Source organism: Rhinolophus hipposideros (genome assembly GCF_964194185.1).
Source record: "Rhinolophus hipposideros genome assembly, chromosome: 15".
Lineage (NCBI taxonomy): Eukaryota > Metazoa > Chordata > Mammalia > Chiroptera > Rhinolophidae > Rhinolophus > Rhinolophus hipposideros.
The window spans coordinates 24609801-24623484 of NC_138061.1; the positions used below are offsets into that span (position 1 = coordinate 24609801).

At 37.8% G+C, this 13684-nt stretch overlaps 1 protein-coding gene across 1 annotated transcript in view; it reads right to left on the bottom strand.

Moving 5' to 3' along the window:
* ENTPD7 (ectonucleoside triphosphate diphosphohydrolase 7) overlaps nt 1–13684 on the bottom strand; it is a 36383-nt gene that overhangs the window by 22127 nt on the left and 572 nt on the right. Inside the window, exon 3 of the mRNA XM_081074873.1 lies at nt 12467–12649. Within this exon, the coding sequence (XP_080930999.1) occupies nt 12467–12649 (183 nt within the window). The remainder of the gene's footprint in view (nt 1–12466; nt 12650–13684) is intronic.

The window sequence follows — 13684 nt, forward strand, 5'->3', positions numbered from 1 at the left end:
ATCTATTTATCCTTTCTATATATAAACATAAAGAATACTACAGAATGATTATCACTTAATGTGTGTTTCTGGGTGATGATGTTTTTATGGGGCTTTTTGCTTTGCACTTTGTATTGTTAGAATTGTATTGACAAAAAATGCATTTCATGAAACAATAATTATTCTTGTCTACGCTCTTTTTAAAAATTTTGTAGCTATAAAAAGAATGTTCATAAAATTTGCATAGTGTAGTAAAAAATAATAATAAGACAATGCCTGTGTACCTAACACCCAGTTTAAAAAATAAAACATTATACAAATAAAACAAACAAATTTAGAAAAAAAGCTTCTAGGCTCTAAGACAGTACTTTGTGTTGAGAGTTTTCTCAGATTCTCATTCCAAGATACCTGACTGACAACAGGAAGAAGAAACAAGGAAAGATGTTGCTGTCAAACACCAAGGGTTGAGTCTCAGCTCTAGCACTTTCTATGCTGTGTGACCTCAGCAAGTTCCCGAACTTCCCTCAGGCTGTCTCCTCATCTGTAAAATAAGGATCGTGGGGCCTCTGCCCTCAGAGAGACCATGCGATGCCTGTGGGCAGATAGCACAGTGCTGCTGTCGCCACTGCTCTTGCTGTTACGTAATTATTGGGAGAGAAAATAGCTGCCAACCCTCTGGAGAAAAGGGATGGAAAGTCCAGAAAGAAAAGAAGGCTAAGAGTTGGTCGATGCTTCTGAGCATTGCGGCTTTAATTAATATTAAAATTCCCTCAGAGCCTGAGGGTCTGAAAAGTACAAATATCACTGATTCCTCTCTTCAAAGGCTTCACTTGAAGAGGAGCCCAAGTGAGAATGGCTTTTAGCTGAGTATACAGAAAAGGAGCGCTCTTTCTTGGTGCTAAGAATACACACTGCGTGGTAGACAGATTAAAATTCTGTCTTCTAAATTATTTTAAATTTGAATAAGCATTACCCTAGGTTGAGTTAATAATGAAATAAATGCCCTGAAAAGCAATGCTATGGAGTTTTTTTCAAGTGTAATAGCTAAACTCCCTTCCTTATACGTCTTACTCATCCAACATTGTCTTTAGAGCTAACTCTTAGATCCCCAAGACCCTTCCACAGAACTCCTCAGAACTAGGTTTTGTGGAGCCTGAAGCTAATACAAGTGGAGGGGGCGTCTTTTAAAGAAAAGATTCAACATGACAAATTACAAAAGGGGCTCATACAAGTCAGGGGTCTTGAAGTGTAGGTATCATTCCTTAGCTTTGTAGTAAATCCACCTCTGATCAGAACACAAAGCCAGTGTGAAGCCCCTCAGAACAGTCTAGCCTGTGTTTACCGGTGATTTCACATTGCTATAGAGACCACAAAGTTCCTTACTTTGGACAGAAAAAAGCAAACATGTTAAAAAGAAGAACATGTAGAAACTGTTCTAAAATAAAAAGGTAGAGCTGAGTACCTTTCCTATTCTATCATACAAAACGCATTTTTTTTTAAAAAAGAGAGAAGGACATATATTTGAGCTGCACTATAACGTTGTAAATTAGTGCACAGGATAAGGTCAGGTAGAACTTATTCTGGACTTCATGAGAGTGAGTTACGGGAAATGCAACAGGTGGTAAAAATCTGTTACACACTAGAAAGTTCACAGTCCTAAAGATTCCATTTCACCACATTCTTTCCCATGCTAATCAAATTGCCGTGCTGAACAGGGCTCACAATCCACCAATCAGCCTGTAACAGCTCACTTCTATCACATGAAAGCTGGGCAGACATCTGAGTTTGTCACCAAACTCTTGCAAATAGTGACCTCGCAAGATACCATAGATAGAAAAGAAATAGGCAAGACAATCCATCTCCAGCTCAAATGACTTTTCATTTCCCATCATAATCTTTGTACTTCAATGCTTCACAGATTTTCTCTGCTTCTCTTCTCTGAAAACCATTCCTTCTTCTTCTCTCAGACATTCTGGATCCCATCCATTCATGCTTAATGAATAACTTTTCTCTAGTACCTTGATTCTTAAACTTTTGGGGCTCAGGATCCCTTCATATTCTCAAAAGTTATTTTTAAAAAAACTAGTGTATATAGATTACATCTATCTATATTTACCATATTAGAAAATAAAACATAAAAATTTAAAGTATTTACTAATTTAGATATAACAATAAACTCATTGCACATTAACATACTGTATAAAAAGTAACAATATTTTCTAAAACAAAAAAGAGTGCTGTTGTTTTACAATTTTGTAAATCTCTCTAGTGCCTGGATTAATAGAAGACAGCTGGATTCTTGTATTTGCTTCTATATTCAATCTGTTCTGATAGGCTATTTTGGTTGAAGTATATGAAGAACATCCAGCTTCACACAGACATGTTGTTGGAAAAGGGAAGGATATTTCAATAGATCATTATGAATATTCATTTTTATGAATATTTTATGAATCATCATTTTTAGATCATTATGAATATTCTTCTTTGATGCTGCACTAAAACTCAACAAGCAGAGTTTCTTAAAGATTAGTTGCAATGTGGAGCCTAAAACCCTATCTAAGAAGTTTCCCTGCTCCCGGCGGCCAGAACCGAGGGGTAGAGCAGCCCTCGGCGGCCCGGAGGGGCGGGCGGCTGTGCCCGTCCCGGGGCCCGGCGAGGCACAAAAAAAAAAAAAAAAAAAAAAAAAAAAGAAGTTTCCATACTCTGTAACATTAAAATCCATTGCTCTTTCTTGCACTTTGAATGGCTTTTACCCATGCATGATTTTGTAACATCATATATTGGAAAATACTGGTTCACTGAACTACGCAAATCTTACTAATGTTCACACATTTCATTGGACAATATTTAAAAAAAAACACATTCACTAATATCACTACTAATCTTATCAAAAAAGTTTTAAGTATTGGGAGCTATCAAACTCACAGCGGCAGATACAAATTTTCCAAACTTCTGATTTTCACTTGAAAGTTCAAATCTTATCATTGGCAATAAATACTGACAGTTGTTTTCCTTAAAGTGACAAGCTGTTTTACTTCATTCATTTGCAAGAAAATGTCTGTGAAATACCCAAGTCTGAAAACCACAGTTTTTTCCAGCAATTATTCTTTCAAGTGAAAATAGTATTCCATGACAAAAGCAGCTAGGTTTAGCTCACAACTCAAACAACTGCCTAAATGCTTTTCCTAAAGACCATTTCAGTATGCAACAGAACTGCTTAACGCTGATTTCCCATTTTGTCACACAAAATATTGAAAATATATTCTGAAGTGGAACAAAACATTTCCCCCTGCTGCAGCTGTGTGGCAATGGAGACTACAATGACTACTAGCACAATCTAGTACCTCTCCCTGGATTTGTGCTATGGCACCAGCAGATTTTCTCTGCTTCTCTTCTGCTTTTGCATCGTCAGTGTAAATGTCAACTCAGTGAAAAGGCCAAGTATCATCACAATAGCCAAGAGGGAGAAACAACTCCAATGTCCACCGGCAGGTGAATGGATAAACTAAATGTGGTCTATACATACAGTGCAATATTATTCAGCCTTAAGCCTATGAAATCCTGTCACGTGCTACAACCTGGATGAATCCTGGGGATTTTGTGTTAAGTGAAATAAGACAGTCACAAAGACAAACTCTGTATGATTCCACTTACATAAGGTATGCAAAGCAGTCAAATTCATAGAAACAGAAAATAAAATAGTGGTTACCAGCGGGGCTGGATGGGGAGGGAAAAGGGGAAATTGTTGTTTAATGGGTATAAAGTTTCACATTTGTCAGATGAAAAAGTTCTGGAGATTGGCTGCATAACAATTGGAGTATATTTAACACTACTGAACTGTACATTTAAAAATGATTAAGATGGCAAGTTTTATGTTATATGTTTTTTAACACAATTTTAAAAGGGCAAATATTTTAGTATTATTATCAAAATAGTTTTGGCCTCATAGACCCACTAAAGATGAAAGGGTACAGAAACTCTAAAGGGTCAGTAAACATTTTGAGGACCACGGCTCTGATGTGACCTTTATCTTTCTTAACATCAATCTGCTTCTCCACCTCCGCCTATTCTTTCCCGTTTGCCTTCTTTGACATGGCTTCCCCCTTCTTAAGAAGCCTCCATGCCGCAATGCAGACCTTGTAATATCCACAGTTATCCCACACAGTCTCCTCCTTCTGCTATAAAATGTGGAGTTTCATTATTCCCTTTGAGTTGTTTGTATATATTTCAGTATAAGCCCCTAAGACTTCTTTCTTTTTTTATCCCGCTCTTCATTGGCCTTCCCCTCCACTCCGGTTCAAGCCATTGTTTCTCAGTCTAGTTCTGTAGGACACAGCTCCCTGGCCCATGTGGGAATTGAAGCAGTGACTCGGCGTTAGGAGCATGCCGCTCCAGCCACCTGAGCCACCGGGCCGGCCCCTAAGACTTCTTTCATATTTGTTTGTTCCACCTCTCCATCTAGACTACTAGTTTCTCAAGAACATGGCCTTATCTGCAGTACCTTGATATTGCCATATGTTCCTCACATTTCTCTGATGTGTGTCAATCAACACTAAATGTCTGGTCCTAGAGTTCACAATATGCAGCTGTTGGTTTGTTGCTAACGTCTCTATATCTTTGTATAGCTACACTCAAAATCAATTGGTCTCCTCCTTAGAAAGTTTCAATGGCTTTCCAAAGCATCCTGTCATCCTCTTTCGCTCCTGTCAAGATAAACAACTTCACAGCTCTAGTTTGGATGCAACTCAACTTTTCTTTCTCTTCCTTTAGAAGTCTCCATGTATGCACTGGCAGAAAAAAATGTCAGCTGACATTAGAACGCAAGGGAGCAAGACAGGATCAGACAGAACTTATGCTACACCTCCGATTTGAGTCTTTGATTAATCCTGCAGGCTGCAGAAAGTCTCCATTTTTCTCATCCTGTATACAAATGAGTAACTAAAGAACAATTCCCCCCTCCGTGAAGTACTAGTATCACCTCTTTCTGGAATTCTGACATCTTGTGACTTAATCAGGCTTCTTACACTTTTCGATCCCTGAAGGTCCTCCTCTGGGTAGACTCCTAACATAGATAGATCACTCCTAACATGGACAGATCTTAGATGTTCTCATTTGTGATGTGCAGTCCTGGCCTTAGCCATTGTGGTCAATTACTTGCATTGCTGGACCCTCCTGCTTTGCTGATGCTGCACTAAGTCAACCCCTAAAGAGGACCTAAAGCCCAAGAGAAAAGTTCTGAAAGCTTTGGAATCCCTCATATCCACCTTCCCAGGAGAGATCTGATTCACCATCACACATACTTAACCCCACCCCCAACCCCCAAAACACACACACTCCCTCTCTCTATATTTGAAAAACCTGTTTTCCCTCTGGTCACTGCTGAGTCAATGAAAAGAAAGTTGCCCACACATATATCACCCGAGGTAGAACTGGAAGATAGTGGCTTTTCACTGCCATTATCCTGAAAACATGAACAGCGTTAGCACGGTAACTGACCAAACCATTACCTAGCTTACAAAATGAAAACTAATTATGCCACTTCTAGAGTTCAAACAGAACTCAGTAATGCATCAAAAGTCAATTAAAGTACCCCATCGCATGGGGCGACCAGCTCTTTGCTGAACGGCATCATACTCTTCAACTCCATTCAAGGCTCAGAACCAAATACAATGACACCACAGCCAGAGTAGCTGTGCATGACTGACGATAGTAACACAGGCCCAGAAAAGCCTCTTGTAAGGTTACTGTTTATCTCCTAACAAGATTAATCAGAGCAGTCAGGAACATTTATAAGTTAAAGTTCTGCTTACAAATACCACTAAGCACAAGAAACTAAATAAATGAATGTGAATAAACGCAAATAAATGCCTTCAATTTCACCAGCAAAAATATACGGATTGTTCTACTGTATAAAAGAGCCCTTACTTACCTGCATATCCTAAAGTTAGTATTTTTTTTCCTAACTAAAAGCAATGCCCTTTTTGACTTGCTTTAAACAGAACTGAAACTCGTAAGGAAGGTCTGTACTAGCTTACGTATGGCCCCTGAACACTTGAAAAGTGACTAGGGCACGTGAGGAATTTTTTGTTTTATTTAATTGTAATTAATTTGAAATAGCCACGTATGTGTAGTGGCTACCCTACTGGATACCACAGTGTAGACATTCAATATTATTTGTTGAATAAGTGAACAGACAAATGAATAAATGAATGTAAAATATGTATTAAGTCTGAAGTTGTTGGAGCACATCTTATAATGTAAGGCACACGCCAGATAAAAAGTTGATGAAAACACATACCTAACCCAAATTATTCTTAAAAAGAGCTTTGCTGTGTATGGTGGTGGTGGTGTGTGGGGGCTTTGCAGAGGGTATAAAGGAAATCCCTGTACTTTCTGCTCAATTTAACTGTGAACCTAAAACTGCTCTAAAAAATAACATTAGTAAAAAAAAAAAAAAACAACTCTACATTCTATCCTCACCGACATCCCATCATTCTAAATTTACCTTTTCCTAAATTCTAGTTCTAATGCAAAGCTCCCGCCTTCTTCTTCCAGAAGCAATGTGGGTACATGTTCATGATAAAGAAAAAAATAATAATTCTTCAGTTTTGAAACGACTGAGGGGGGATCCCCCACCCAGGCTTCTATCACCTCAGCAGATATGCTAAGTTCCACAAATGGCTGAAAAAAAATTCAAATTTTTTTCAATGCGAAAATAACTGAATCATTCTTTTAAACATTAGCTACTTTCATACATATTAAAACACAAAGGTGCAATGTGCAAGAGAGACTGTAATTTCTACCTAAAGCAATGCCTCATTTATCAAGACCATAGGACGACTTTGGTATTCCTGTGAGCATATTTCCCTGATCAAGTGTTTCTAAACTTGCTCTCGTGTAGACACCTAGTAAGCCAGTGTGCTCCTGGCCACATAGCACACAGTTAGTCCTCACGTGTCATTGAGAGGTTCTTGGAATGTGACTTTAAGCAAAACAACATATAACAAAACCAGTTTTACCATAGGCTAATTGACATAAACAAGAGTTAAGTTCCTATGGCATATTTCTGGTGAAAAAAAAAAAATCACCAAACTTCTAAGTAAAAACCCCAAACACTTCTAATATTAAACACTGAAATAAATGTGAGCTATACATACACTTAAGAAAAATTAATAAAAACAAGTTAGATAATTATTTTCCAACCCGGTGATTCCAGTTCAGGGTCCTAAGTGGCCTGAGCCCATCCTGGCAGCTCAGGGCACAAGGTGGGAACCCCCTTGGACCGGAATCCCTTCCATCAAGGGTGCACTCTCACATACCCACATTCACTCAGACCAGGACCATTTAGACACGCCGTTCACCTCACATCTTGGGCTGTGGGAGGAAACCAGAGCAGCGAGGGAAAACCCACGCAGGCATGGGGAGGACATGCACACTGTACGCCGACAGTAGCCCCGGCTGGGAACCAACTGTTGTTTTTGTTCTCATCAACATTGAACAAAACCGTGTTATTCAAGGACCAGCTATCTACCTTTTGTGAAGCATCACAACATACTGATTTAATTTCGTTTTGTAAATTAGGGACAACTCATGAATTCCTAATTATTTGCTTAAAAATTCTTAGTTACTCATTTAATGATTTTTATCATCAGCTAGTGGCCACCAGCGCTTACATAGTAGCTACTGACACACACACAAAAAAAAATTCTGGAAGGAAAATTTTAAATGGAGATAATGCTGTCTATTATCTTCAGTGTATGTTTATAGGACAAAAAAAAAAAAAAACAACCCAGAAATTAGAAAACAGAAAAATCAAGATTATTTCAAATAATAATAATAGTAATAAAACTAACACCCATGATGCTACAGGCAGTCCTAGATGCTTTTCTCTTTTAATCCAAATGACAAGACTGCCTCCACTTTATACATAAAGAAAATGATATTCCAGAATACGACACCTGCCCAAGACACCCAACTAGCAAATGATGGGCTTATTAGCTCTAACATCAATCCTCTTATCCCCACACCATAATACCTCCTTCCCAAATAAATATCACTAAACCTTAGTGCAGTGGTTCCCAATTCAGGCTGCATGTTAGAGTCACCTTGAGAAAAGGTCCAACTATTTCTTAAAGTTCCCCAAGTGATTCAGATACACAAAAGTTGACAACCACATATTTCAGGTCATCCTTTACATAAATTATTAGACTGTGTAATAAAAGTTTTAACAAAATGTGCAGAACTGTTTGCCACTAGAGAACGGTGGATAGAAATTTTGAGTGTCTACATTGAATACATTTCCTCTCTCTTGCCTCGCTGTCAAAGTGCTAGATATTATTTTTGTCATCTATGTGCCCACATCTCATGACCACCGCACACTCCCCACTACCACTATTCCAATTTGCTCTGGTCTGCTGTCTTCTGAGACAAGAGAGACCCCAGCTAAATAAAACAATGTGTAAAATAAAAGCAAACAGGCTCTTTGTGAGAGCTTATCTTATCAGTAAAGTACAGAAGCTCCTGTACATGAACTTAGTCATATCAAATTGGGTTACTCATGGGCCTCTTTGATTAACTACTGATTCTTAACTTTGTTCCGGATTCCTGGCAGCATACAGTTCCTGATTCTCCATTTCTGATTCTATACAGCTATACATAAATTATTATCTCACTGGGAAATAACTATTCCTTCATGTCTGCCTCCCTAACTAGATTATGAACTCCATGAGTTCAGGAGCCACATTTTATTCATCTTTGTACCCCAATGTCTAGCAGTGTTATGTACACAGCAAGCTCTCAACAAATGTTTGCTTCCTAAATGACTCATAGAGGCTGCCATGATAGTTTAATGATATACGGTAATTTGTGGCAATATGCACATAACTTTTGAAATAGTGCCATTTGTGACAACGGTGAATCTTGAGATTATTATGCTAAGAGAAATAAATCAGACAGAAAATGTCGAGAACCATAAGATTTCACTGATATGTGGGATATAAAACTGAAAACAACAAAGGAACAAGACAAACAAATAAAGAAACAAAAACTCATAGACATAGACAATAGTTTAGTGGTTACCAGAGGGTAAAGGGGGAGAAGGGTGGTAAATGAGGGTAAATGGGATCAAATATGTGGTGATGGAAGGAGAACTGACTCTGGGTGGTGAACACACAATGTGAGATACAGATGATGTAATACAGAATTGTACACCTGAAATCTATGTAATTTTACTAACAATTGTCACCCCAATAAACTTTAATTAAAATAAAGAAAAAAAGAACAAACTGCTTTTAGGCTATATGGCTGCTTGCTGCTCAGCCAAAGCACTACAGGGTGTCAAGACTTTGGTAAGGTCACCACAGTGGCACAGTCTGTGTGTTCCTTAGCACTGTACCTAACCGGTTTCAATTAATTCAACTTAACAAGTATTTAATGGATCTGGCCCCTTGGGGTATATTGGCAGACAAGACCAATTGGATCGCTCTACCTCCCACAGATCCATCAAATGCATTTCCTTCTCGCCATCGTCATTGCTGCCACCCAAGTTCAGGCCACCATCAGCTCTCTATTGCACTATTCCAGTTCATCTCCCTGCTTTCATTTTTACTCTCCTCCAATTCATTCTCTACAATGCCACCAAAATAAGCTTTCTTTAAAAAGCAAACCATATCATCCTTCAAAGCCTTTCAAAGCCTTCCCTCTGCCCTTAGGATAATGTCTAAACTTCCTAAAATGGCTTAGCAGGCCCAGCCTAATCTATCTCTTTACATGACTCACTAACTCCGTAACAGTCTTCACTCTAGCCATATTAACCTGCATAGAATTCCATAATTAGCCCATGCTGTCTTCCAGTGGGAAACTGCACAGGTCTACCAAGGAAATCCCAGTAAGCATCGAGGAAACTCAAATTATGGATTTAGTTCTCCAAAGCTAACAGGCTTCTTAAGGCCAGTTGTTGACAACTGTGTAGTCATCTAAACAAGTGTTGCCTCTTCTGGAAAGGAAGAGTCAAAAGAAGTCAGTACGCCTCAGCACTGCTAGAGGAGTAAAAGCTGAAAACATAAACTTGTTGAGAAAAGGTACCAAAGTCTCCATGTCCTTGTACCATTATATCACCCAGCACATAGTGGCTGCTCAATAAATGTTTGTCGAATGAATGGATGGATGAATGACCAAAGTGATAGAGAAATGAAAACTTCTGGGGATAGAACAACCCAGAAATATTAAGGGGAGTAAGCATGTGTCCCAATTCCAACTGCAGAAGGTTTAAGGAAAGGGTTACTAGACGTTTCTGGGAAGGGTCTTCTGCATTCTTATAAGAGAGCATGGAAGGCCTGTTTTTCTCTAGAGAACAGGAATGAGGATGCATGTAGCCCTTGTTGCTACTGGCTGCTGTTTTGCAACCATTAAGTAAACTGACACTGTAGACAACAGAGCCAGAGACTCCCATCGTGCCAGCCAGTGTTGAACTTGTGGTCTCTCTGCCTCTGGACTTCTAGTTATGAGCCAATAAACTTCCTGATTATTTCATTCAGTTTGTCTGTTACTTGCAGCCCAAAGCCTCCTAACTGATACATACCCGAGAAGCGATAAAGAGAAAATCATGTTGAAGATGATGAAAATAACATGTCATCATGTTATTTTATAGCCTAATCAGAAATTAATAGCAAAATGAATCACTATTATAAAAGAATGTAGCTCTTCTATGCAAGTGGTAAGGCATTGAAACTATATCAAATAATTCAGATGTATTTTCTGTGGGAAATAAAGGTATTATTCAGCTCTCACTGGATGGAATTAACAGATTAAACCTACAGAAGAAAATACTACTGAACTAGAAGGCATAGCAATATAAAATATCCAGAAAGAAACAGAGAGGGAGAAAAGACTGAAGAAAATGAATAGAGCATCAGTAAGCTGTGGAAAAATTTCACATGGTTCAAAATACATATATGTTGCGAGATGCCAAAGATGAAGTGAGAGAGGACAGAAAAAGTATTTGAAGAAAAAATTTGTCCGGATTTGATTAAAAACTATAAATCCATTGATCCAAGAAGCAACAAATCACAAGCACACGAACCATGAGGAAAACTCCACCAACAAACAACATCACCAAATTGCTTAAAACCAGTGAAAAAGAGAAAAATCTTAAAATCAGCCAGAGGAAAAAGACTCATTATATATACAGAGAGAACAAAGATAAAAATGACAGCAGACTTCTCAGAAAGAATACAAGCCAGAAGACAGTGGAGCATCATCTTTAAAGTAATAAAAGACCAACCTAGAGATCTATACCCAATGAACATTTCTTTTAAAAGGAAAGCAACATAAAGACTTTTTCAGTTATGTGAAAGTTGAAAGAATTCACCAACCACAGTCTCAAACTACTGGACATGTTAAAGGAAGTTCTTTAGGCAAAAGGAAAATGATACCAAATGGAAATATGAATCTACACAAAGGAATGAAGAGGCTCAGAAATAGTAAATATGCAAGCCTTGTTTTCTATTTTTAAAACCTCTTTAAAAGATAATCAAACGTTTAAAGCACAAATAAAAACAATATATGGTGGTGCTTACAATATATGCAGAAGTAAAATGTATGACAACAGCACAAAGGCCAAAGGAAAAGGGAGGAATGAAAGTACGCTGTCGACAGGTTCTTATAGTATGCATGAAGAAGTACGATATTACTTGAAGGGAGACTATGGTAAGTTAAAGATGTATACTATAAACCCTATACCCTAAAGCAACCACTGAAAAAATACAAATAAGAGTTATATCTATAAGCCAACAAAAGACACAAAATGGAATCATAAAAAATGTACTCAATTCAAAAGAAGGGAGAAAAAAGAGGAAAAACGAACAAGGAACAGATGTGACAAGCAGAAAAGAGCAAAACAGATTTAAACCTAAACATAATTGGTAACCACATTAAATGTAAATGGTTTAAACACCCCAAGTAAAAGGCAGACACTGTCAGGTTAAATAAAAAGCGAGACTCAACTAAACGCTGCCCACCGGAAGACCACTTTAAATATAAAGACACAAATAGGCTAAAACTAAAAGGATGTAAAACCATCTATCATGCTAACACTAATCAAAAGAAAGCTTAAGTAGCTATATTAATACAAGACCAGCAGATTTCAGAGCAAAGAATATAATCAAGGAAAAAGAGAGTCATTTAATAATAAGAGGGTCACTTCATCAAGAGTACCTAATAATCCTAAACATTTATGCACCCAATAAGTCAGCCCACCAAAACAAGAAAACAGAAAGATGCCTTTCATGTTTAAAATGCAGCAGCATCATTCCTAAATCAAACCTGAATATTGACAAGATCTTTATGTAGTAACTGGCGTGCAATTTTACTAATAAAAGTGCAGTATTCCCCCAAAGGGTCAAAGGTAGTAAGTAATGTATTAAACAGCTTATCAAAATATATATGACTTCGGTGCAAAGCTGATCAAAGATATCTAAAGCTGACTCACCTTTCAAATTGCTTATCTCGTGGTAATGAGGCACCCCAATGTCGAAAGTCCATGATCAACATAAGTAAAAGGAGACAGGATATGAAGAAGAGTCCTAGGAATGCCACTCGCTGACGGGGAAATGGGCTCACTGTGGGCACAGTAAAGTACCACGAGGCTGGGCAGAGGTAGGAAAAACTGATCCTGAAATGAGACGAACATTAGTAAGAAAAGTCTCTAATATTGAGTATCAAAATATAGTTTTTAAACTGGGTTCAACCTTTTGTAATAAAGGCAAAAACTCATGCCTCCAGAAATCTAAATGTTCCTTTAGTCTCAAATTTTAGAAAAGGGCCTATGTGGTTCATGGTGCTGCTACTATATAAATCAGAAAAGCTTTATCTGATCTTTTTCCAAAGTCTACACTTTGAGGTGCAAGTCAAAGAATTAATCTTATGTTAATAAAAAGATCACCAGTCTCCCTGGGCAACTTCGTAACATCGAAGAATCATAGTAACTACAACACTCCCACAAAAAATGCTGTCAAAAAAGTAGACAGTAATAAAATTTATTCAACTGAGTTTCAAAAATATTTTAACAGTTAATATATGTACCTGGTTAAAAAAAATCAGCATAAAAGCCTACATAAGTAGAAAGTGAGTCTTTTGCCCTAACCCCACGATTTCCCTCTCAAAGGCAACCATTGCTACTCAATTTCTGTGTATTTTTCCAGGGATATTCTATGTATACACAAGCATAGATATATATCATGTATGGTAATACATCCGTATGTGTATCTCCATTCCTTTGGTTTTACTTGATAGTTACTGTTCTGCATCTTTCCCCACTTACTCTATTTGACAACAGTCCCATATCCACAGATCCACATGAATCTTTTCTGACAGCTTCAGAGTATAATGTATGTATAAGTGTATTCAACTGTGAAGATCACTTTTTATATTGATTCAAAAGGACCGCAGTCTGCTTTCAAAGTTCATCGGGAAAAAAAATTAGTTTAACCTCCTTAAGGGGCACCTAGCCTCACTCAAATGGAAATTTGAAAGAACATTACAAGCTAGCACTTTTCAGAGTTTAGATAGCACTGAAGTGATCCGGGTTTATGGGCTGGAAATTACTGTTGTATCTGCCTTCAAAATAATGCAAATTTGATCTCTGCGTCCATCTGTCCAGGTGCAAAGTCCTGATGCAGCCCTAGGGCAATCCTCACTTGTAAAAACC